Source organism: Haliaeetus albicilla, chromosome 13, assembly GCF_947461875.1.
Source record: "Haliaeetus albicilla chromosome 13, bHalAlb1.1, whole genome shotgun sequence".
NCBI lineage: Eukaryota > Metazoa > Chordata > Aves > Accipitriformes > Accipitridae > Haliaeetus > Haliaeetus albicilla.
This window is the reverse complement of record NC_091495.1, coordinates 4,299,712-4,325,777: the sequence shown is the minus strand read 5'-3', so window position 1 is coordinate 4,325,777 and position 26,066 is coordinate 4,299,712. Positions and strand designations below refer to the sequence as shown.

The 26,066-nt window shown below is 42.2% G+C and overlaps 1 protein-coding gene across 1 annotated transcript in view; it reads right to left on the bottom strand.

The window, feature by feature from the left end:
• FSHR (follicle stimulating hormone receptor) overlaps nucleotides 1-25,168 on the bottom strand; it is an 80,909-nt gene extending 55,741 nt beyond the window's left edge. The window contains exon 1 of the mRNA XM_069799925.1: nucleotides 24,972-25,168. Coding sequence (XP_069656026.1) covers nucleotides 24,972-25,156 — 185 coding nt within the window. The 5' untranslated portion in view covers nucleotides 25,157-25,168. The remainder of the gene's footprint in view (nucleotides 1-24,971) is intronic.
• Nucleotides 25,169-26,066: the final 898 nt, after the last annotated feature.

Genomic DNA, 26,066 nt, shown 5'->3' with positions numbered 1-26,066 from the left:
GTGCATTCATATCATGCTGCAAAGCTATTTTCAACACTCATGAGGCTTTAATTTAAAAACAGAGAAAGATTTATATTAGTTGCCTCAATTCCAGGAGGTGCTGAGGTTGCGACTTCATAAGGCTGACAGGATCATGAGGAATGGCATTGGCAGTGCCAAAACGCCGCTCCCACCGTCTTACGGGCTCCTCTTTTCGGAGAGCTACCCCATCGTCTTAACGGAAAACCAAAGCCAAGAAGAATATTTTTCCAATAATAACCATTCATGGATTCAGTTCAAAAAGGGGACTCTGATGGCACAGACACGCTTGAATAACGGCGGAAGAACTCTGCAATTCATTTTTTCAGCTGAGACATGATCCAAGCATTTGAGAGTCTGAGAGCCCCTACTTTACACACATGTAAATTGATTTACGAGAGAGAGGCTGTAATCCCTCGCTAATATGCACAATCTGGCTTGAAGCATCTAATCACTGCATTTACCTAATGCGCCTAAATCAGCTGCTCATCCCCTTCAAATGCTTGTGAAAGGACAAGCTATCTCAGCCGTGCAGCTGGTTTATTCCTTTTATGGGATAATAAACGCAGGTAAAGGTGAGTATTCCAAGGAAAACCTAGGCAATGTACATTTTATGGAGAAGACGGAAACCAAAGATCCCTTCCTGAGTTGCAGTCTGTACTGGCCCTGGCTAGGAGAGAGTTAATTTTCTTCATGGCATCTCATAGGGTGCTGTGGTTTAGATTTTTGACCCAAACCATACTGATACATGAACCTTCTAGCTTTCGCTGAACAGTGTTTGCACAGCATCAAGGCTGCCTCTGTTTCTCACTTTGCTGCCCGGGAGGTGGGCTATAGTCTGGGGGGGGGACACGAACGGGCAGGTGACCCGAACTAATGAGGGAGATATTCCGTACCGTGTAACGTCATGCTCAGCAATACAAGGGAAAATCAGTCTTCTGTCTGAAAAACGCAGGATAAATCTGGGAGGGTGCACGTCCTCCTTTTGGGTGTGCTACTTGGGAATCTCTGCAGGTCTGGGAGTGATGTCAGGGGCATCTCTGAGAAAGAAAATACTTTGCTTTGTGTGCTATTAAACAAAGCAATGTACAGACAAAGTAAATACAATTAGAACTGTGATGATAAAGTTATTAGCGATGCCCGTCTGCTTTGCAGGTCTGAATCTAAAAGGCAATATGTGCAGTAGCTTGTGAAAAATCACTCCTTCATCTTTACCAGTGGCCTCCCTTAAAAATCAATTTCCTTTTCTTTTTTGAATTAGATTAAAAGGATAATGAATAGTACTGATGGCATTCCTATTCTAAATTTAGTGAATAGTTGCTCGGCGTGATAATGCCACCCAGGCACAAGAAGCTGAAGGGAAGCATTTGAAGATCAGACAGCTGACGTCCTGTTGGCATTTCACTTGTAGAGTGCCCGCAATACCATAACACGGATAACGAAATGCCCGTTTCCCCAGCAGAGCCGCGATGCTGCTCACACAGGCACACAGCAAAGTTGCTGTGGGATTTGTTTTACCCCCTGGACCTTGCTTAGGTCAGCTCATAAGTTGCACACAGTGCCCCTCAGCAGCTAACAGCTGATAAAGAGCGATAAGGAAGGACAGAAAATTGTTGTGAGGGAAAAAAAGAAAAAAAGCATCTAAAACCTGGCAAAAATGGTCAAGCAAAATGCTTGTAAAACTTACTCACTCTCCCTCCCCCCTGCCTTAGTTTTCCAAACCCATGGTATGTTTAGTCTCAGCACTGATACCCTTTTCATTTCTGCACAAAGCATACGCTGTCCTCAGTAACACTGTACATCCCCCCCCGACGCTGCAGATAGCTTCATTCCGAGGTCACACGTGCAGGCAGTTAAAAATAAAACTCCAAGATGCTTTCAAATACCTCTGCTTGAATAGGGTGGGATGAATCTGGAGATGGGGGATTAAAAAAAAAAAAAGGGGAGGAAAAAAAAAAGGGACCATTGCAAAATTCCCAATCAGAAAAAGAGATGCAACACCAGGACTTTTACTCGATCTGAGATGTTTAATGGTCTATGCTTAGTGCAATTATTTCACCGTACTTAGGCTGGGTTGCTTTACGCTGAGATAAAGCTGGAGAGGAACAGAGTCACGACTATTCAGACCTGTGCGTGTCAGCTCATTTTGCAAAGCGCCTGACAAACAATATTCTTGAAGATTTAGGTGCAAGTCGCAGTAATGCACAAGATATCTAACAAAGACAAATGATATCTGCCCCAAGCAGACTTATTGCAGTGCAACCTCTGACACAAGGACGTTGGTCCCTTCGGTGGATCCGGGCGGCTGCAAATCAAAGGGCAAACTTTGCATCCAGCACCCTTGCAGCAGATAAAGCAGACAGCAAAGCAATGCCGTCTTAGCAGGAAGGATCTCCTCTTTTCTTTAAGCTTGCCGGGAGCATGAGCACAGCAAAGAAAAACTGGAGCTCTGGATTCCTCTACAGTATGTACACACAGAGAAAAAAAGGTTTGCTACCGAGCACAAATTGCAACAACAAACAAGTCCTCTTTAGGCCTATGAGCAGAATCACAGTTACCATGTTTGCACCCAGGCAGAGTTTAACTGCTGGGAGTGGGTTACCCACAATAAAGGCCAGCAGTAAGCTTGAAAGCACAGTTAAAATTGCTTCTATTAATGTCAAGGGCATGCTGTGAAAAGTGTTTTGTGTAGGATAAATAACACAAGTGAATGAAGTTATCCAGTCTTGCTTACAGAGAGCCAGAAAATAGCCATTGCTTTATTTTTACAAATAGCTATACTTTTACTAGTATCGATTATCCTGTAAGACATTACACTGCTTTTAGAAGAGCACATCCTCGTTCCTCGCAGCTTACTCACATGGGCCTTTGAGAAATGTACAGCTTGTGATAAATGTGCAACTTCCTTAAAATCTGACCTTGATATCTGCAACCATCTTTATGGTGAGGAGCCATTAAAATTCATTCACTCTGAGCACACTCTCAGTGTTGCATCTATTTATATTAATATCTCTGCATAATTTCCTAACAAAAGGAGCATTGTACAAGTACTGGGTATTTTCTTCTTGCACAAAGAGCGTTGTACTTTGTGTTCCTTCCTGTGGGCAACTTGTCAAGGCAAATAGGGTTATGGAAAATGTCCACAGTCCAACCAAACAGGGGGCTTTTTAGGTATTGTCTTCAAAACTTTCTTCCCCTCTTTTGATTCAGAGCAAGAATAGCCATCCTGCTCACACACAGCCAGTCACTTCAACTCTTCTCCTGTCCCAACAATGTGTCAGAAAAGATCTTAATCCACAGCAGGGAGAGAACAGTGGCTTGTTCATCGGCTGAGGTCACAGCAAAAAGGTGACAAGTGTTCTTTGTGTGTAGTGTTTCTACCTCTAAGACCTCGTGACCTTCTATGTTGTCAGGCCCTCCATACGTGATGCTATTTTTATTGACTGAGACAGATTGTCCAGGGACAAAATTCCTTAAGTTCTGGGTTGGACGCCTTAGTGAAGGTAAAAGAGAAAGAGAAAGCTTTTCTGCAAAACGTCTTGCTGAACCATCGCTTTTTAGCAAAACACCAAATAACTTCCCTCTGTCACTTTATCTTGCTTGAGGAATTTATTAGAAAGAGCTAGTGTGCTTTTTACCTGCTTTCTCATCCATATCCTCATAGGTGCTATACCTACATTGCTTAATGGGACACAGCTGAAATATCACAGAGTATTAATAAAATAGAAAGAAAGAAAGATACTCACTGTTACATTCCTTAATGAGCACACACAGCCTAATAAGTAACAGGGTCCCCACCAAATATTTGGATTAATTTGGATATATCCAAAGGCTTGTTTGAAGGTGTAATGAGATATCTGATACTTCTTGATGCCAGAGCAGTCAGAAACCATTTAAGAAATAGCACTTGGAGACTTGATCGTACTCTTTTTTTCTGCTGGATCTGAGTACGAGCTTTGTAAAAGTAAATATTCTCTCTGCTATCTAATATGTGCTGTATTTTCCAAAGAGCAGCATGAGTGCCAAACATAGCTAACACAACTGGCAGTCTTTGGAAAAACAGCATCTCCTGAAGAAGGGGTCCTGGATGCAAACGGCATGTACTCCGCTGTTCCCAGGACACCAGCTAGATTTATGTTGACCTAACTATACTGAAATTCAGAAATATGCTGGGCCTAGGCCATATGCTCCCACTTCTCCCCCACTGTGGCGAGTGGAGCATTATCTTCTTTTTACGTGCTGAAGTGCACATTTAAATTTTAAACACTTACATTTTGAAATAACACTAAAAGTGACAAACATGAAAAATCCCCACCTTTTGTTACTCTAGCACCATGCAAAGCAGCAAACCCTCCTGTTCATCCCCTCTGGTCATGCCTTCCTCTAATCTGAGTGTCTCCCCTGACTATTTCCAGGGGGACAGAAGCTGGCTCCTGGAATTGCTGCTGCCTCTGCAAGAGGATGAACCACAGAGCACACTGAGAATGGGAGCACCCATGAGATTAACATGAGTGACAGGCTCCTGCGTACGTAAGAGAGCTCGTAGTCCTTGCACTGTAACGCACTATGCACATTTTATTGAAGTCCTATAAACATTCCCATTTACTGCCATTGCTCACCGCTCATTCCCACGTCACTGGTGCTCTTCCTAGCCGCACAGTTTCCATGCCAAGAACTTTTCTCAGCTCATCTGTTGGTGATTGCTGAGGGAAACATTCACAGGGATATGAATTGCAGGTGGATGGACTCTTTCAATTTCTTCCTGCACTCTCCTGAGAGCATCTCTCTTCCCTCACAGTTTTTCTCTGTTATTGAGATCTCTTCCCCATAGACATCACCAATTTGATAGAAAGGGAACAACAAAACAAGGAATCCTTATTACTTCTCCTTTTACTAAAAAAATTAAATAATTATGTTTTCCTGTTATTTTAGCGAGAATTAGCTTGCCCCTGCAAATGCTGAGTTTATCTACCTTCCACTAGCCGTGAATTTACTTTCACATGTTAAAATAATGTTCCGGAATAAATACAGCACGGCAGCTAGTGTATCAGTAGCCTTAAAAATACTAACTGTTCTATTTCCTTTAAGATTGACAGATCTCTTCCCAGTAACACACAGGGCAAAGCTTGCACTGGTGTCAAGTATGGATCTTTAATGCATTTGAAAGTGAGTATTATTGTTTCAGAAAGGTGCCAGCTTGACCACACTGGCAACTGAAACACTAGCTTACGTTCAGAATAGAGATGGGCTTAGTGTTTTCACCTTCAGAGTGCTTCTCGAACGTGAACCCTCTATGGAGCACTTAAAAATAATAAACACGTATGATCCTCTTAAAAAGGGTGACAGAACAGTGACATAGAGATGGGAGAAACTTGACCCGCTCATGGCACAGCTGCAGGTTATGGAAGATCTCTAAGAAAGAGCTGAGCGGTTATGTCTGGGAAAATATATCCTTTGCAACATCTAACCTCACTGGATGAAATCTAGACTTCTGTCCCCTTCCTACGCACCCTTCCATCAGCTGCCTTGAATTGACTGTGTCATCAGCTCTCTAGATGACTGTGATAGGCATCTTCTTGCGTAAAATTAGATAAAACCTGACTGGAAGAAACAAGGACAGATGTAAAACTCATCTGAGTGAAGGAAGGTCGTGAATGGCATCCCACGGAGACCTGCACGGGGCCTGCACACCATAGTCATAAGCGACGTGGAAGTGGAGTGAGGAGCAAGGTGACAAGCATGTATGATGACCAGGGCAGTAAGAGAAGAGCTGGGTGAAGATTTGCAAAGCAGAAGTTCAGTCTTCACACAGCACGTAGTTCAACGATGCAACTCCTTGCTACAGGACACTGTGGATGGTAGGCACTCAAGAAAAAATGGATAAATGCATGAAAGCCAAATATATGAAGAGGGTCAACTACCAAAATATCACTCTCTTCAAGATGTCCCTGAGGCAGGCAAAGCTGGAGAGGTACACATCTCTCTGCTGAGACACACATCAGAGCAGCAAACAACCTGCACTGCAGCCAGCCTGGGACAGCTTTACCAAAATGGGGAGACATATCCAGATCAGCACAAGCAAACACCACCTATTTCGGCACTCTTTGAAACAGGTGCTCTATGTCCAGATTGAAGCACTGAAGTATTCATCAATATTCATGGCTAGTGCAAGTTTTTGTACGTTGCAGAAGAAGTGGTTGCTCCTTAGGTTAAAACAATTCAAGGATTAGTCCCCCTCCCTTTGCCAGAAGAATAAAGGGTAAAACTGAACCAGGAGTAATGTTTTCAGTGCCACATTCAGACTTCTATTTCATTGCACAGAATTAGCTCCATGAGACATTTCCAAAAATAAATGCGACAAGAACGCTTCAGCCTTCTTTAATAATAAAAATATTAAAAGAACATTTCAGCTCTCCACAAATTCTTTTGCTAGGTAATTTTGATAATCTTTGTAAAATCAGGGGAAATGCACTGCCACTGCAAAATCTCAGGTTGTCCCTTACTGTCCTCCTCACCCCCACTTTGGAGGGTGGACTATAAAGCAGACTCCGGGCTCATAATACTCTAAATGCTTAAATGTTTTGTGTTACTTGTTTGCTCCACTCTTTTTCTAAAACCTCCCTCCCCCTTCTCTACAGTAAAAAACCAAGTGGTTGACGTAGTCTTTGAATAGAGGGTGTAGTTCTGATCCCTTTCATCTCAAAAAGGGTATAGAAGAGGGCAATAGAAGACATGATATGGATTCCCTAAGAGGAAAAAAACAATTTGGCTGGGACTTCTCAGCATGGAAGGCTTAAAGCGTTGCTAGAGGTCGGCAAAATATCCCAGAGAGGGTGGACGAGGACTGATGCTTTATCAGCTCGTCCATTACAACAACTTAAGAGGTGAGGCCAGAAGCAGCGGGATTCAAAGCAAACAAGAGGACCTGGCTCTTCTCGCAGTGCACATGGACTGCCAGAGCTCCTTCATGCAGCTTGCCTGGGTGCAAGAAGCTGATGGGGGCTCACAGGTAGAACGTACAAATAATCTGAGGAGAGATAAATTAGGGTTACTAAACAAACAACAAGAATTTCAGACAATCCCCTGATCTGGAATTAGTTGGAGGCTGAAGGAGTACTGCGGTAATACATCTTAAATGCTTGCCCTATTCTTACTCTACCTTTAGCAGCTCTTAAGAATCCCTCTTGTACGCAGGATGCTTGATCGGCCTTACCATAGCCATGGCTTATATTGCTGGGAGAGAGCAGGCAAAGGAGGGGCTGCCTTCCTACAGAGGAAAAACTGATCGGCATCTGCCTCTGCGGGGCTGTACTCCTGCCTGGAGGCAAAGCAGGGGATTGTGGAAAGAGGATCTAGCATGCTCTTGGTTGGTGCTGATGGGCCAAATTTGAGCTGCTGACCACTCGCAGAAGATCTTTGCTGGGCTATACAACATGTCTGTGAAGCTTTAGGGCAAGATCACGGCATAAACAAGCTGAGGGGCTTCGCTTTCCTACCAATATCTGAACAGTTGCATGTTTGCTTAAAGGTTGGTTGTAGCAAGTATCCAATCAATACCTATGACTCTCGAGTCAAAACAAAGATATCTTCCTACATAAGGCATTTCTAACCTGCAAAGAAAGATTCAGTAGTACTGACTCCATTCTTCTGTGTCCATATTGATTCTGAAGTAAAGCATAAGGTTTTTAAAAGCAGACAAAGGCTTTGGAGGCTATTACCCTATGCCTGTTTCCTTCATGATGATATCTATGCTTATGTTCTGTCTGATTGATTCCAGCTGATAGTTATGACATATTGCAGAAGAAATCACAGGCTTTAGACTATGAGGATGACCAAGCAGACCTCAGGATAAATTAGGAACAGGCTATGAGGTTTTTTATTGCGGAAAGAATATGTTACAGCAGCAAACATGGAGAGATGCAGTAGAGACAAAATGCAGTCCCTGCACAAGCAGAACACCCAGAGAGCTTTTAACCAGATGAAGAATTTGAAGGCTGAAGGTTTAAACAATTGTGTTAAACTGAGGGAAAGAAGGCTGCAATAGTACCACCACCAGTAAATAAATACCACCAAGTCACTAAATGCTGATCCTTGGCCAGAGACTAAAACCCAGCTTGGTGCTAAAAGGTACCTAGCTCCTTAAGGCTTTTTTTTTAAATCTGTTTTTAATAGCAAGGGCTTTATTTGATTTCTCTAAGTCTGAATAAAGATATTTATTTTTAGAGAACTATCCCCCAGCCCTCAGACAAACCTGTGCTTCCCAGAAAGAAGTAGGGAAGGGATTTCCTCTGCTGGCCCTTAATTCAGGAACACGGTGAGTCCTGTTAACTCCAGTATGGCAAGATGAGTGCATTTAGGCAAATACTGAGATTTCTTTTCTAGCATAAAGGTAGTATTTTGATTTAAGACAACAGAGAACAATACACTGTGGGCCACCATCTGAGCAAAACCTGCACGAATGTGAGCCAGGTAAACTTTACTGAGCTTACTTCATATGTCAGAAAAAGGAATCTAGACCCCCCTGCTCTCACTGGAGGTGTGAAATTAAATGTCTTTTTTCTCAGAGAGAAACAGAGGACAAAAAAAAATGAAACACAGAACAGAACTCTGCTTGAAAACAGAGTGAAAATAAATCAGCAGTGAATGGATTAGCTTCAGATCAGACTGCCCGGAGCAGCCTGATCTGGAACAGCAGAGCACTCAGGGCTTGTGTTTTTTAAATTAGTTTTAATAAATAGAATCAATAGCTCAAATTATGAAGAAGGACAAAAGCACAGATCAAATCGATCAGGGCTGTAGCTTATCGTTATAAGCCAAGGGGTGTCTTCTCTTGTCTGAACGAGATAAGGTGGCACAAGAATCCACTTGCAGCTTTTCAGTATCTCTCCCAGAACAGCTGGACAGAGTTGGATACAGAGCCTGAAAATGCTCCTGGTTATCCAAACACAAACACAGCCTCCTTTTCTTTTTCCTTTCCTCAGAAGAAAAAAAAATTAAAAAATAAAATAAAAAAAAAATTGATAAATAAATCATGAAATAAATCCTTTGTCCTGAAGATAAACGCAGGAATTTACAGGGAGGACAGGACTAAATAGCCAAACAAGCACAAAGTATCCTGCATTATATATGAGATTTAATGCTCAGGTGAAGAGATTCTTGGTCAAATCACTGGAAAAGTACCTTTCCACACATGAGGTTAGGAAGGGGTGTCAGAGAGCGTTCAGGAGTTTTCTCTCCCCCAAACAGTCAGCCAAGGATTATGCACCAGAGGGGAGAGAGGGTCAGGTTTTTGGCAACGAGAGGGAGCATTTACACACAGGCACCTTGTTTTCCTCTTTGTGTTTGTTTTGTTTTGTTTTGTTTTATTTTTCCCAGAGGGACTTCGCTCGAGGGAAGCTGCAGTGTCTCACTCCAAGGTCAGGTCACCGAGGAGCCAAGCAAGAGCGTGCCAACGGCGGGGTCCCCGCTCCGCACGAGGTGCCTTCGCCTGGGCACGCAGCTCTGCACCGGCGCTGCTCCCAGCAAGAGCTGGTCTCCAGATCCCTTGTGACAACGTAAGGGTACAACACGCGGACGCTCCTGCTACGTGACACACCACCTACAAGGGCAGGGAAAAAAATGGAGCATCCCGGCTGCCTCCTTACTCAGGGTAATAAGGGAATGACCCTACTTCAGATAAGCTGCTTTTGATTAATAGCGGCCGCCTCATCCAATAAAGCATATTGCAGCTCCAAACAGCTTCCCACGTCGCAGCGGGACCCCAGGTCACCAGCCCAGGGTGTGTATGTGGAGGGCTTGTACTATTCATCACCAGGACGTCACCACAAGGTCCCCTTCTCATCATGGGGGTTCTATCCCAAACACTCCAAGCATCAGCTCTGGAGCGCAAGTGCTGCACAGGAAACCAGAGCACTTTAAAAAACCTTTTTTTCCCCCCTCCAGTGTAACTTTCTTATTGAAACTAAGCCAAATACAAACTACCAGCCCTGAATTTATTTCATCAAATACAGTATAGCCGAAGAGGTTTTTGGCACACCACATGACACCCTAGAGGTGGGAGAACAATGCACGGTGCTGATAACCTCTGCTAACTCCCATTCATCCTCAGGTTGAAAAGCTGGCATCAGTTACATGGGCTTTGTGCCCACATATAGCACATAAGAGTCTTTTTCATTGTTGTGGTTGAATTATAGATAAACAGCAAAAGGGGAGTAATAATCTTATAATAATAGAATATATGACAGATGTACTACTGAAAGTCATTCACATGCTCCAGTAATGAGGATGGTTCAAAGCCTATTTGGAATAGCCTTCCATCTTGCTAATAAATATTCAGACACTTTTTAATCTTCAAGGACATAATATCGAACATCTGACAGAAAATTCAGTGTAGATCCATAAGCGGTTTTTATTACATTTCAATCGGAAGTGGATTTTATAATGTTTTATAGCAAGCGGCTCCTTTGCCAGAAGACATAGAACTTTCTTGGCCAAAGTAGTCAGTGGTTAACTGCAAGTACGACAAAATAAACAAAATACCAATTATGATTCAAGTCTAGTGTAAGTTATTTTCTATTCGGAGAGTAAGAATTGATTTTCCCAGCAGTGTCACTTACACTGTAATGATTATTGCACGTAAGACAACTTAAGAAAATGATGGAAAAACAAATTAGATGGGCTGCAGATCATTGGCTTATCTTGACTGCTCACCTTGAAGAGAGGGTTAGGGAAACATAATATACAGTACCGAATGTCAGGGTGCTTGAAATCTCTGCTCTCCTTCCACCTCCCTGATATTTCGTATTAAAATTTCAAAACAGAAATAAACATTTCCAGCAGGGGTAAAGCATGAAGCAGCACATCTTGCCAGTCTAACGACATTTGCTTAATTAAAAACAATGATAACTTGCTGTGACAGAAGATAATTAAAGGGGTATAAATTGTATAAGAACTTGGCTTTGTCTAATGCTCTCATTTTATATCACTTCTATTCATGAGTCATATTAGAAAAACGTTGCCACGGCTCCTTGGCTTTTGTTAGCTGACACTTCAGTACTGATGACCAAGTGCTAAAGCAATGCAATGAAAGACCAGGCCCAATAGTACGGCACTATCTAATGGAAATCAATAAGAATTCTTCCAGTGATTTTTCAACATGTATTGAATAGACCTTTTATTACATGCATAAGCCTGAATAATGGGAACAGAGGTTAACCAATCAGCGATGCAATGATAATCTCTTTATGCGGAGATGATATCATCCCGATCAGAGTTTGTAACAAAAAAATGAATTGGCCTCACATTCTTCTCTGGCGACATCCAAAATCAGCCAATGTACTGTACGTTAAGTGCTGCACGTCTTATCTAGCTGATAGAATTCGCTGCAAGAGGCTTGGTTAACCTTGTTTGGTTTTGCTTTAGGGCCAGCAAAAATGACAGTCAGCATAACTACCGAACCTGAAATGTCATTGCAAAGTTTCACACATACCTTCCAGAATCGTTACGTTTTCCCTCAGATTTATTTCAAAGGTCTGCATCATTACTTTACATTACTCTAATTGCAGCTTCCTTGCAGGATCTCCTTTTTTTTTTTTTTCCTCTGTTTTGCATAGTAAAAGGTCTCTTAAGTTTTAAAGATGAGTTGGCCTTGCGAAAAAGAGAGAATGCATGAATTTTGTAGTTCATTACTTTGTCGAGAAAATGCTCCACTAATTTATACCCCTTGATCTGTTGGGTTAGATGAAGGGCTTGTTATTTCAGCCCTTTTGATTATTTCATCTCACTAGCCAACCACTTTTTTTTTTTTTTAATGTAACATCCATATCTATTCTTGCAAATAGATTGTTCAAAGAGTAGGCATGATAGTGGTCATTTTCTCTCACTTTCTCAGATTAAGGCACGCTTTTGGCAATGAGAAAATGAACGCTTGCTCTGAATTTGACAGTTGTAAAGGATGTTTATTTCCTAGGGCTTTGTTTATAAGACTACAGTGTTTAAAAGATTATTTTATGCTGCTTTTGACAAAAGTTGCAGTTTGTGTAAGTGCTACTGTTATTGTCGTTCACCAAAACAATATTTAGGGCCCCTATACTGAGTTACAGAAGAGCAAATACCAGGCAATGAAAGTATAGAAAGCCACAACCAACATATTGTCTGCCTTTGTGTATGCTTTTTTGATTTTCCTACCTCCTTCACTCAAGGGTAATCCTCTGTAACACACAGATGTTGCAGGTGATTATCCCTTTATCTAGCGGTGAGTATCGCTATTTCAGCATTGAGATAGCAGGGAATGGTTAGTGATCAGTTTGACACCGTTTTTTTTTCCGGAAAGTTTTCCACCATCACCTCTTCAGTAAGATCAACGAGAGAGAACAACATTCAGATGACCATGCAAGCTAAGCATAATTTGGAAGCATGCTGTTAGGCTGGCTAGCAGTGGAAGCATGGTCACTGGGTTCTGTTACAGCAGCTGCTGAAATACAGATACTGATGTTGGGAAAGGACTTTCCAACTATGGGAATTCAACGCCATGGAAACTCCTACACTGATGCTATACTTGATCGTAAGGGTGAAATTTAGACCTCAATATAGTCTAGGTGCACCTTTTTCCTTCTCTGGAGCATTTTAAGAAAAGCAGTTGACATCATATTGAAGATTAAGGCTTCTGGGACTTGTGAGCTTCTAGGATCGAGAGCCAACCTGAATCAGTTGAGTTCAGACTAACAGAACCCCGAGTATTTCTATGCAACGTAGGCTGAAGCCCAAAGCTTTTGTCCATAAAAGTAGCATACTAGTGTAAGGTGTTTTACAGAAATGTATACACTCTTATATGATGAACACTGTAAAGATGTACTCTAGATGGCAAGTCAGGCACTGCTAATAAAAATAGCAGCCTGCTAACCCTTCAAAACAGAGGTTAACAAGCTTTCTGTGGAATGCAGAAAATCTTCAAGGAGACGCAAGCAGGAACTCCTGAAGCACCCCCTGCCTCATTCCCTATTTTAGCTGATAACCACCACTACATGCATTCAGCCTGGAGGACACTAAAGAGATGAATCTACATCTAGAACCAAGGCCACCTCTTGGCAGCCTGACGTGGAAGGGGGAAAAAAAAAAAAAAAAAAAATTCTTTCAAAGCCGTGAACAAAGAGCCAGTCTCCCCGTTTTCTAGCGCCGCCGGAGAGTTTATTCCAGACAGCGTTCGTGCCTCTGACAGACAAACAAAACGGCAAAGCCCTAGCTGCTGCTGGTGGTCCACAGCCCTGAAGCTACAAGGCTGTCCCCATCAGAGCAGGGCATCGGTACGTCCAAGGGCAAGCCCTCCTCGACGGGCACTTCGTGGAGACTCACACCTCCGTGTCCAGCCCACGCAGTGCTCCTCTAAAGCCCTGCATGGACGTGCTCCAACTTCTAGGGTAAAGTGCTCAAAAACCAACCCAATTTCTGGGGTGTAGGTCCATGTAGTACGCTCAGCTGCACCGATACAACATGACAGTAATATGTACAGAAATGAAGGAAGCCAAAGTAATATTGCTTGCTACATGAATACTGTGTGAGTATATATATATAAAAAATCCTGTAGATGCATCATTCATGTATTCGTGAAGGGCTCTAGCTAAGGAGACATATACAGATAGCAGTTAAACTCATGAAGGGGTGAAAACCTGCCAATTAGTGCTCCATTTGCAGCCCTCCTGACCATAACAGAGCCAACAGTTAGCCATAACTGAAATGCTGACAAAAATCTCCACCTCAGCTCTCTTTAAATTACTGACTGTAACACTACTGTGAAATGCTGCTCTTCTAATACAGTGACAGAAACTGATACAAGAAAAGTACAGAAATGAAGAAAGCGGAAAAGGTGATGGTGCAGAGGTACCATGTCAGTAAAAATATATTTGAGGGAAAAAACCCTGAAACTGTATACGCATCACTTGAACGTTAAAAAATAGCAGAGCTATGACTTTGTACTGCCTTATATAGGAGACTCAAAGCAGCAGGCATGCATTTCATGCCGCTGAGCATAAACCCTTCCTGTGATGAGAAATAGTTATTAGAAAGGAATATGAATGTGCAAGGAGTAATTTTTTTTTTTTTTCTTTGAACAAGGAAATATATTGCCATAGGAGTACAGGCTGGTGAATAAGGTCCTGAAGGGGCTATAGTCCCAGCTAAACGACTGATTTGTTACCCTGTACTCTCGGGAAATTGCTTGTCCTTTACAAGCTATAGCTTTGCTGTTTCTGTAATGGATAAAATTATGTTTACATACTTAGCAGGAATGTTGTGAAATCTGTTAATATTTATAGAAAACTTTGTGAGCCCTAAGAAAAATCTCATCATTTCCATATGGCCTATTAAAACAATTAAAATCTCCCCTAATAATTTAAAATAAATTTAAACAGTTGGTTTCCTATTTCATTTGTGCTTTCAACACCCGTTTTATTTTTCCCTGGAGTGGTTTCCTGTCTACCACAACAGCACAAAGTCCTGAATCTGCAAATACGTACAGATGGGTAGTTTCACACCTGCGATTCGTCCCACTGGAAGGCAGCAGAGCTGCTTGGGCAAGCAATTAGGATGTGTACGAATGCCTGCAGAATCAAACCCTAGATTTTCTTGTAGGGTATTCCCTCACAGGGGCCACTAACGCCGATTTCAAAGGACTGAAGAATGAGGTCTGGGCTTCATCTTGCCATGGCAACAATATACTGCAGATAGGAAATTACAGCTCCTGGGATTCGGATACAGTGAGTATTTCCCCAAACCAGTAATTTCACCTAGAGAGAGTTGTTGTTCTGCTGGGGCATTTCTTGTTTTGCTGTCATATTCTGACACAGTCTGTACTTCTTTTATGACTCTCCACTTGCCAAAAAAAGAAAAGCAAAAATTTCCATAGCAGCAGCTCTGTTGGCCAAAGAAAACTTTGGGGAAAAGGCAGGGTTTTAGCATCAACCTGCTGTCTTCTCATAGCAGGGGAGTTTATAGCTCCTTTTCTTATACCTTGCTTGTTCAGAAATTCCTGTCTGTCTATAAATATTCCTGTTGGGAGACTGGACTCTGAGGAAAGCCTCTTCAGAATTGATCACTTCCCAGTAGTTAACAAGAAGGAAAAAATGGATTTGGCTGATCTGTGCTCCTTTTCTGCAGCTGTGGACAGACTGGAGACGCCAGAGAAAGCAGCACGGGCAGTGCTTCCACTGCTGGAGACAGGTTTGCTTTCTTACCTCCGCGCATATCCGTGGCTTTCACAGACATGAGTGCTTCCCGTTGAATAGGATGCCCTTCGATAAAGGCTCCTTCCTCGAAAATGCTTATCGGGCTACTGAAGGCAATAGCCTAATATATGTAGGTCGCGGGATGGTACAAGAGAAAAAAGAAATCCAAGCTTACCCTGAAGTTAGCACTGAAACCTAAACCTCTCAAAGCCAAGGGTGGGCAAGAGTGTTACACCAGGGATCATTCCTAAGCACGAGGCATAGCACAGAATATGAAACCGTTAAAAGGCTTTCCGAAGGTGTGTAAAAGAAAACCATTATAATCCTTAGCCTGCCCATGTGACAACCCTTTTCAGCGAAGATGACCAACTCCAAATAAATAAGTATCACTTCTTTCCATCCCGTGCTCCTGGTGTTGGGAAAAAGGGACAGACAGATCCAATACACCCTCCTTCTATTGCTGCTCTCTCCCACCTGAGCCTTGGCCACTTCATCAGTTACAGCTACGTACACGTGCTACTGTTTTCTCATCTTCTTTGCCTGGAGTCAAACCAATAGAGGAAGAGGTTAAACACACAGATACCCTGCACACATGCACGCTATTCCCTTTACTTCTTTGGGTGAGATCTGTTTTTGGGGTAAGGGTGAGCAGGAGTTGCTTTGGGAGTATCCCACTGCATCCCACAGTTTTATGTTCAGAATACAAATACAGGACACCAGAAACTCTCCTGAGAAAACAAGCACCACCTTCTTTCCTGGTCTTCACACAGTCAATCCAGCTCTTAACTGCACACTACTATTTCAACTTAAACAAAAATCTGCTGACCAGCATCTGAAAGTATATTCCCTCCTTGCTCCACTCTCAACAAAAGATGAATCAAACATTGAAAACTTGGAAGTTTTCCTCACTGCATATTTATGCATGTAGTGTTTTTTGAAAACCACTGAAGATTCACAGATTTCTTACAAACAAATATTTACAAATTAATTCCAATTAACTGACTGTATTTGGACAAGGATTCATATCAGAAAGTACAGCCTCATGTGCCTTATGGGGAAACTCTATGTCAGTGGAACTGTTACCAGAGCAATGCTCCACAGGCGTTCACAAACCAGGATTTCCAGGCAAATATGCCAAAATGCTGACTAGTAACCACATACGTGAGTAGATAAGAGAGCAGACAGAGGTGAAAGCTTCAGCCCGCAGCTCACCCAGAGGGCACGTGTTTAAAATTGAGGCTGCTTGGTCTATAGCAAGTTCCGAATATGTTACAGTCAAGGATATAGCATTATTTAGCTAGTCCAGGCAAAGACAGAGGCTCAGAAAGCTCAATATACTTATGAAAAACAAAGACTGGTTCATCTGAGTTGGGTTGAAGGCTGTTTGCATTTCATTCAGAAACATAGCTCCCTCTGCATGTAATAGCAGTCTGTAAATTCTCCTCTAGCTAAGCAGGAGCAAATGCGTCTGAGTGGCTTGATAAGGTAATGGGAGATAAGAGGCATCCATACCTTCTAGGCTGAGCTCCTGAAACACCTAAGGATACTTGGAGGAAAACATTAAGCAAAAGCAAACAAATCACAAGCTTTTCTGACCCTAGACCCCCAAAATCAAGGAAGTAAATTTCTGCTTTTACCTGAGTAAAGGCAGAAATTTGGCTCCTTATTACAATGTACGCAAGACAATTAGAAGAAATAATTTTCTATACTCTTATATGAAATCCAGGCTTGACTCTGACCTATAATTTGAAATAAGCTTCATTTTAATGACTTAAATTTCACTGCTAATAAGAGCAGTCCAATCAAACTACAGGCAAAGAGTGTGAAATAATTTACAGGTTTTCTCTGAAAAGGTCAAGGTCTTAAACAAAGAAAAGTGACTTTTCCTACCAAAGTGCTTGCCCCTCGCTGTGTAAAACTAATAGACTGCTATGAAAAATTATACCTGTCTTTTGTGCCCAAAGCATCTTGTTTACCACACACACAGAGTAATTACCAATCAGCTGCTGCCAAAATGAACAACACATGGCTGACAGAGGTCCCCATCGCCAGACAGTGAAAATGAACTTCGTTCTTTCCACTGAAGTTAATGAAGCTATGACAATTTAAATTAGCTGTGAACCTACCCCAATTATCTTTTAGCTTGCCTGCACAAGGACACTCAGGAAAGTTAAGCAGAACTAACTAAAATGCCATCAAGTTAGAGGAGTGAGGCATGTTGAACTTTGCATGGATTTCTTTTGCTCCTCAGTTGGGTGTCTAACGAGTTTGTTTATTTTTCTTTGGTAGATAATTCGGTTTGGCTTTGCAGGACCCCCTCCTGCATACAAACTGCTGGCAGTTAGAGCAGCTATCCCCTTTGGGACATATATTCACTTGGCATCTCTCTTCTGTGCAAGTGTTCTCTCGGTTCTTGTGGCATTCCTCAAAATTCCACTCTTTTCTTTCGCCCTCATTAAGCTCTCCACATACCCAGTATTTTCACTGACCCCCTTGGCATCTGCAAAGGAAACCCTCGAGCTGCACAACAGACTTTCTCCTGCTGCCTTATCAGGTGACACATTTGGTGTGCGATACTATTCCAGAGGAATTGAATTTCAAGCTTTTAAAGACACCTTCCATTGGAGATCTCTTCTCTGTTACACCTCAGAAATGCTGCTGGGAAGATCAAGTATTTGAGAAGCTATTTTCAAATCTGTTTTTATTTATTTATTTATTTATTTATTTATTTTTTTTAATTTCAAGAGGCATGGCCTGGGTTTTGAGGGAGATAATAGGCTTTATTCTTCAGGACTGCAATGCTGATATGACTTTGCTAAGGGCCAGATCCAGAAAATGATTAACTCAAATTCCCAAGCTGTCATTTATAAACCTATTGCATGGACAAATGCAGATACAGAGATTACGGATGAGCCGTCCTGGCTTGGCGGCTCTTACAGTACAGCAGCTTGTACCCTGCTGGGTCAGAGCACGAGGGCACGGGCGTACGTACACCTTTCTGCATCCCCCTCTGTGTAAATACGTTGAGCTCCCTACGTAAGGGATAGGAGGGCAACTCAGCGAAGCTGAGACAGAAACACATAAGCACTTTAATGTCTTTCAAACTCATAAAAGCACCCTTCAAAACTTTTCCCTAGAGCTCTGACTACGCTCTGCTTTCCCAGCTAACGACAGTCACCCTTGAGTATCAATAGGGTTCGCTGTGCTAAAGCGCCTTGGCCTCCCTGGGTGGGATGAGAGATGAAGTTAATACATTTTAATATTAGAAAAGAGGAGACAATGAAGTCTAAAATACAGCATTTTAATTCTGTGCAGTGAAAAGTGATGAGTTGTGAGAAGCTGTGCTAAGGGGAGTAAATGAAGCTAGGAAATCATCCATACTGTTGAAGAGTTTAGCGTGGCACACCATTCAGAGCAAAGGAAATTAACTGCTGCATGACACCAGTGAATGCATGATTCCTCACATCTGTTTTGTGATTCACGTTCTTGTTGGAGAAGTAAAAGATAGACCTCTATCCTACTTTGTAACATCCCCTAGGCTTACCAACTTCTCCATTTTAAGCACATTTTACTTTAAAACTACTTATTTCTGATCTTACTAGGGCTTTTCTCTCTTGCTGTGCCTCTATGCTAAACCTTGGTATTTACCAGCTCGCATCTCATGAATAACATTACTGTCAAACTCTCCTAGGTTATAATTATATGAAACAAGATTTGAATGGGGAGACACCCAAGATGAAGACACCATATTCGAGACAAGAAAATGTAACACCTACAAATGACTAGTTTAATCTTCCGAACACTTTAGAAAAACATTGATGATAATCTCATTCAATAGGCAAGTTTTGATGCTTTGGAGGAACTGAAGCAGAATATACCTAAAATGTCTAACAGGGAGGCTTTATTTCAGGACGTGGAGCTGACCGGCCCCAGGGATCCATTCTGCCTGGTATCAGATGTGCGGGGATGTGACACGGGCCCTCTGGTTTTGTGTGTGTGCGAGACAGAGGCTGCCAGAAAAGCCACAAGTTGTACATGGGGACAATCTCTGTGGCTGACCCCAGCGAAGAGCATCAGCTGGCACAGACCTTGGTACCCTCTCAATGCTGCATGCGAACAAAATCAAGTCTGGGCTTTCACTGTGTTTCCCTGCAAAAAGCTTAGTGATTGAAGAAGTCGTATATTTGCCATTAAATTTTATGTAAAAGCACTTTCATTTCAAAGATACATTAGATATACATGCACGCATCTATACATCTTCAGACTCGATCATACGTCTCTCATAGATGCATGGAGCTGCAGTCAGGTGAAAGTCACGTCTATGTATTTACTGCCATAGTATCATGAGTAAGCCGGCAGAGAGTACTGTGCTGCAAAACGACTCCTAGTGTGTGCAGCATACCTCCTTGCGTTGAAAAGCTCTGGAAGCTTTGGAAACTGGATGTTTCTGTAGAGATATATGCTTGGTAATTTATACCAGCTGAGGATCTGCCCCGCAGAGTTTATTATCCTTTAGTGTCACTTTCTTCCTGTTCTTTTTTCTCTCTTATGCTCTGCCTATTTCTTTTTATCCTCCCAATGAAAATGTCAAATACAGAATCCAGCATAAGTGTTGGACCACTCCACCGATATACAGCCAGTGATCGTACAGCAACCTCTATAGCTTTCTGCTTCAAAGTATGAACTGATCATAAATGCAGGAAGAGAAGAATGTAGCACTAACTGCAGACTTTTTTCTACCCTAACAGAAGCAAAGCTGGTTTAAATTAAAGAAAAAAAAAAAAAAAAAAAAAAGCTTTCAATAGCACGTAACTTTCTCAATATGCTCTGCTGTGAAAATATTCTCATCCCCTTCTGATAATATGTGGGTTTATCGATTAACTATATGATTAACCACCATAACACAGGGACTTGAAAGCTTCATGGGTCTTCATTTTGTTAGCTTACTTTATCCCCTCCACACCCTGTCTTTCTTAGGTTAAGGTCAGTCCACCAGTATAAATACCTGAGCAAGAACTGTAATTATTTGCAGGTTTCAATGTAATTTCAACTTTAAGTGTGAAAGCATTAAAAAAAAAAGATCCTAATTGCAGCTTCTGTCGCAGGGAAGCACATCTGACTCACTCAGTACGTAACACAGAACTCGCTGTTTCAAGGCAGCCACCGTTTTAGTGGTCAGACATCTACTCAGCCTTGACTTGATAGTCTAAAATAAATATCCTTGAGCAACTTGTACAAAAACACCTATGCAGAAAACAAGTAAAAAAATCCCACTGTTTATAGTTTGCAGATGCTTGGAAGAAAATACTCTATATAACATACCTCTAAACTGCACTGACAATGGCTGAACTGGCTAGTGAAGCCAGAGAATGTTTTTTAAAATGCAAAACAACGCATGAGGAAGCCCTAGGCCTTATCTATTTTACCTGCAGTTTCCTCTTAGGTAGCACTTTGACAGATGGGTGCCAAATGACGGACCATCTCTGTCGTCAATTATTTCAGTCATCTCAGTCACTTCTTTCTAAAACTGGCACCACTCTCCCACTGAAGCCTCCGTCGTGCTAAAATGTTAAACAATTCCTTTTAATCAGCTGAGTCACATATCTAAGTTTGCAAGCATTCCTTGAGAAACTTCCATTCTCGAGAGATGTTTCTTATATCGTCTCCATGGTATAGAAACAGTCAGGCAGAAGGAACCGACTGGTCAACACCTACATGCTGCTGTTGGCTGCTGCAGTTGTATGCCAGCTAAGAAGGGCTAAACATCAAGGGAGTAAAGTTTAGGAGCAGGAGAAAATTAGGAAAATAACCCAGTTGGAGGCAGTTTCTCTTTATAACAAATACAACACGACCAAATTTGATTTCCTGATACCTTTTTATCACAGTATCTGTTTCAGGATGCAGGTAAAACATTGATATTAACATTTATCTCACAGAACTCTGCAGGATTGCAAGCAGAATTGGACCAAGTAGCCTTTTTTACCCCCCTTCTTAAGCTGCCTTGTACTGTTGCTTTACTTTGTCAAATAGAGGTATAGTCTACTGCTCAAATGGTTGCACCAAGCTGCTGGGCTAGAGCTCTCTATTTCCCTGGGATACCTAAGAGTGATTTCAAGCACTGCTGAGATGAGAAACCCAAAAGCAAAGAAGGGTGATGTTAGAGAATAAGTGAGCTTTTCCTAGCACTTCAAGTTGTATTCCCAGTTGATATTCATACGTTTCTGCTTAAAGTAGTTTGCTAAATCTTAAGAAGGATCTCTCCTATTCTGAGAACAAGTTATTTTTGTTTGCATTACTTTCTCAAAGCAAGACCTGTAACGGCTAAATGAAGTCTTAGTGAATACTAACAATGGATTACAAGGCTTGACACTGAATTTTAAAACTGCTTTAAACCTTCAAGGAGTAAACTGCCTCGGGTGCCCACTGAGTTGCTCCCCCTCTCTCACTTTGCGAGGCAATTAATAGTTAATAGTTTGACACAGATGAACCTACGTTTCCCATCTGAACTTTTGGCCTCTGGTTTCTCACGGATTACCTCCAGAGTTGTAATTCAGAGCCGTCTACATTTCTCACAGGTGTTTTGGTATCTATTAAAAAAATGCTAAAAATTCTTCTGTCCAACTCCTCTTCCAGGCAAAGATTACAAAGCAAAACAGTTAATAACCACAGTCTCCCCTGCAAACACTCGGAGCATGCCAGCTGCAGAGTGTTTGCAAATCTTCAAGAAGCAACGTACAAACCAAGCTGTAACTACCCTCTCATGAGATTTTGGCCTGTAAAAGAAAAAGCAGATGTGGCAGCAAGAAGAGTAATGAAAACCCTTGGTTTCTGATCCCTGCTCTGTTTCTGCATGGTAAGTACAAACCAAAATCCCTCACCGTAAGAGGCTGCCAGCCTTCCCCTTTGCAACACCCTTGCTAAAGCAGACGCTAGTCCAACCAGGAGCAAAATCCCGGTTCTCGCACCATGCCCGCAGAGCTCACGTTCACTGTGGAGTGTAAGCTCTCACTGTTGGGAAACCAATCACAAAGAAACCCATCATGGCAGCATGTGACAGTGGCCAACCCACCAAAAAAAAAAAAAAAAAAAGAAAAATCAGACATGGCGAAGAGCAGAGATAATGGTTGTCGAGGGCAATATTTTTACCTTTATTCTGAGCTTTCTTACCAAGTAACAGAGCTGGCTGCCACATGCTAATGTCTTGACTTAAGAAACAGCTGTAGTGGAACAGAAACACACATCAACAGGAGAAGTGCTTGAGGCTTATCAGGCTCCTGTTCTCTCTCCAAAGCTTTCATGGGCATGTTATTCAACACAGGACAAGGTGTAACAGTTTTAAACCGAGAGAAGGTAGATTTAGATTAGATATTAAGAAGAAATTCTTTACCGTGAGGGTGGAACAGGTTGCCCAGAGAGGCTGTGGATGCCCCATCCCTGGCAGCGTTCAAGGCCAGGTCGGATGGGGCTTTGAGCAACCTGGTCTAGTGGAAGGTGTCCCTGCCCATGGCAGGGGGGTTGGAACTTTAAGGTCCCTTCCAACCCAAACCATTCTATAATTCTATGATCTAAAAAGCACTAGGGAAGGGCTCTAGGATCACTTAGGAAAGCTATCAAGACCACATAAGAGAAGGTGAAGAGCTCTAAGTGTACTGAAGAAACCCTCCTCCCTTACGTCAAACAAAAATAGACCGCATCCAGCACTCCCAGAATGAGCTCTTAAGTGAAAAAAGTACCTTGCAGGAGCTGTACTTAGCAAGAACTCTCTTCTTGCATCCTGTACAAGGTCCTTAGACACCATAGCCATCTACACTCAAGTTGCTACACTGATTTTAGAACCCTTTTGACTCATTGAGGCTTTTTGAAGAAACATAAAGCAAGCTTTTTCTGTTACCAAGAGTGCATTTGCAACAGCACCTCAAGCAGTAAATTCTATTTCAGTCACCTGAATCACCCCACTGAGCACTCAGTGGAGAGATGCACAGGAAGGCACCTTTCTAGAGTCCCCCTTTGACCTTGAAGGAAAAATCTAAGGTTTATCTTAATGCTCTTCAGCTAATGTATCTGGCTTTAGTAACGGTAACATTTGGTATATTCAAAGCAACTCTAAATGGTTTTCATGGACAAATTTTTAAGCCACGCTGAAATTAGTCCCAGAGCTATAGAATTGAACGGGACCAGAATTACCTCCTGAGGAATCAAAAGTAGGTATAAGCGAGAAGAGAGCCAAGAGATTCTAACTCCAATATTTGCCAGAAGAAAGGATTTGTTTGCTGTTTTCAGTCGCACTAACGTTGTAGTCTGCCTGTTTCAGAGAATACACTCTCGTGCTGAGGAACCCGCAAATTAGCATCCTCAACAAACCCTTGAGAAGTTAACAAGGATCTTCTGTGAACAAATCCCATTTTACTAACAGGTGCTTTTTGGTGATATAAAACTCTACTTCTTTGCGGAAATAATTATAAAATGCTTTTGCTTAATCCCTAGAAGGCAGACCTTAACTGTGTAATCTAAAGAAACAATCAAAGCAAAATTAAACAAAATTAGCAGTATATGCCTGGAGCACAGTTCACTCAGGATTTAGATGACCTAAATCACAGATGGATTATTTTTCCCCTCTAGTTGCGAGAATGATTTAAACTTTTACTGACCTTTTGTGGTTAATTCAGACATTTTTCTCAAGTTTTCACCGCAGTCTAGTTATTCAGTGAGCATAACAACTCTTCCTTCTGAACGAAACAAAACTTCTGCCCTAGGAAAACTGTGGGACAGTAACCACGGATATATTGTGGTGTGTAAAATCAAGATAGGGGCATATTTTTGCCAATCAGTGATATATCATTCTTCACTGTATCCTCCCTCCAAACTTGCCACTCCACTTATTAATCAAAGGGTTTATCCAGGGCTACTCCTTTTGTTTTTGCTTCAGGTCGTAATGATGTCAGGCGGCTGTGGGTGTAGGCAAGGGGTGATATAATTTGCTTTAAAAAAAATTAAAACAAAACCAATCGCTTGCACATTTACATACTTGCGTAAGCTTTTTTGCTCGCCTGTGCTACTGACAGAAAACAGCTGTCATACAGTATTGCTCACGTTACTTTATGGAAAACAAAGAGAAGCTTTAAAATAGATAAAACCCTTCCTGGAGTAACGCAGTACGGTATCTTTGCATTGTTCACTCTCTCCAACTGCAGTTGTGCTTCTCCTCTGATAGAGGAGGATCACTCTCTGAACGTTTATCAGAGTTCTTTCTGTAATGCCTTTGTGATTTCAAAAAGAAAACATTAAGTTGCTTCTTGGCAAACAAGCACAAACCTTTGGAAAGCTCCCTCAGTACAGACACAAACGCTCACCATCAAGTTGTTTGGGGCAGACAAGTTGCACTACACGTTTCGGCAATGCTAAAGCAAGCTGTAAAGAAGGCTTAGACTTTATGCTTCAAATTACTGTCATAGCACCAAGGAAGCTTGTTTAAAATTTAGTCTGCGCTTTGCATTATGAGGTACCATATCTTTCCTTAACAGAGATCTTAAAACGAGCACGAGCAGAGTGACGGAGAGGAGCTTCAAGATGTAATTAAGCAAGTGTCGGAGAAAGGGCTGTGCTTTCCAAACAGCTGGCGTAAGTCTCCCGAGCGACTCTCTACAAACCCGACCCTTGGCTTGCCAAGCAGCCGTTTGTTTTTTTGAGAGCCAGCAGCAAGGCTGCTGCTCGCAACCGTTCCCTCTCCCTACTCACAGTTCGGTGGCGTTGGCGGGGATGTCCCGGGGAACCTGGACCACCTTGCTCTCCTGACAGATGAAGACCCTGCCCACGCAGCGGCAGGCATGGTGCTGGCATCCTGAGCAGCCCACCAGGAAAACCAGCAAACAGGTGAGGACCGGAGACATCTCTGCCTTCCCATCCGTGCCCGTCTCCTTCATCTCAAAGGAAGGAATGCGGGGACCTCCCAGCCCAACTCCCTGAAGGGAGGATCCGCCCCAAAAGCTGGGACGAACCACGTGGCTCTTGAGGGATGACTTCTCAGCAAGTTTCGGTTCATGGCCTCAGACCCTTTATGGCCCTAGAGCAGGGATGGAGACCAGCAATGCTGACTTACCGTGACAAAAGTATTTTATGTTTAAAGTGGTGTTGAAATCAGGGGCCCCAGCTGAACTAACCAGGATGCTTTTAATGCACTGGGTGTCTGCGCTGGGAAAAAGTCCTTCCTTCTCAGCTACGCTGTTTTGCATGTCTTGTTTGGTAAGACCAAGGGACAACAAAACACTTTTACTTTCTACAGCCCAGGCACTTTTGTCCCTGAAGGAGAGGCACTATTTATGCTCCCCTTCATGGATCCAAGAGCCCCTGCTTTTGTGTTGCTCCTAGGCAAAATAAATGTGTTATTTTTTTGTAAGGTATAGAATCTATTTGATAGGTTAAAAGCTATACAGTCCTAAGGCCAGAGCTAAATAACGTGTCTTTATTTTCAACTATGATTAGTCTTCATGCACTTGCTGATTCATCTCCTCTTTTCCTTGGCACCTTTATAGGAACCCAAACAGGAGAAAATGCCACAATCCCGATAGTCCCTGCGGACTGGTAAACTAATTTCATCATCTGGAAAAAACCCAGAAATATACAGAATGACTATTTGTGACACAACAAGAAGAAAACAGCTTCAAGAATATCACCATAAGGCCTGGACGCTGAATCCAATCTTTAAGTCCTTATTTGCTTTGTTTGCTTTTTGACTGAGCTAAAATATTTTTCTTGTTACAAATATTAATGCTTGAGGAAGGTACCTTGTGAACACTTTCCTGTCACTGAGTCATGCTGCACCAGGGTATCATC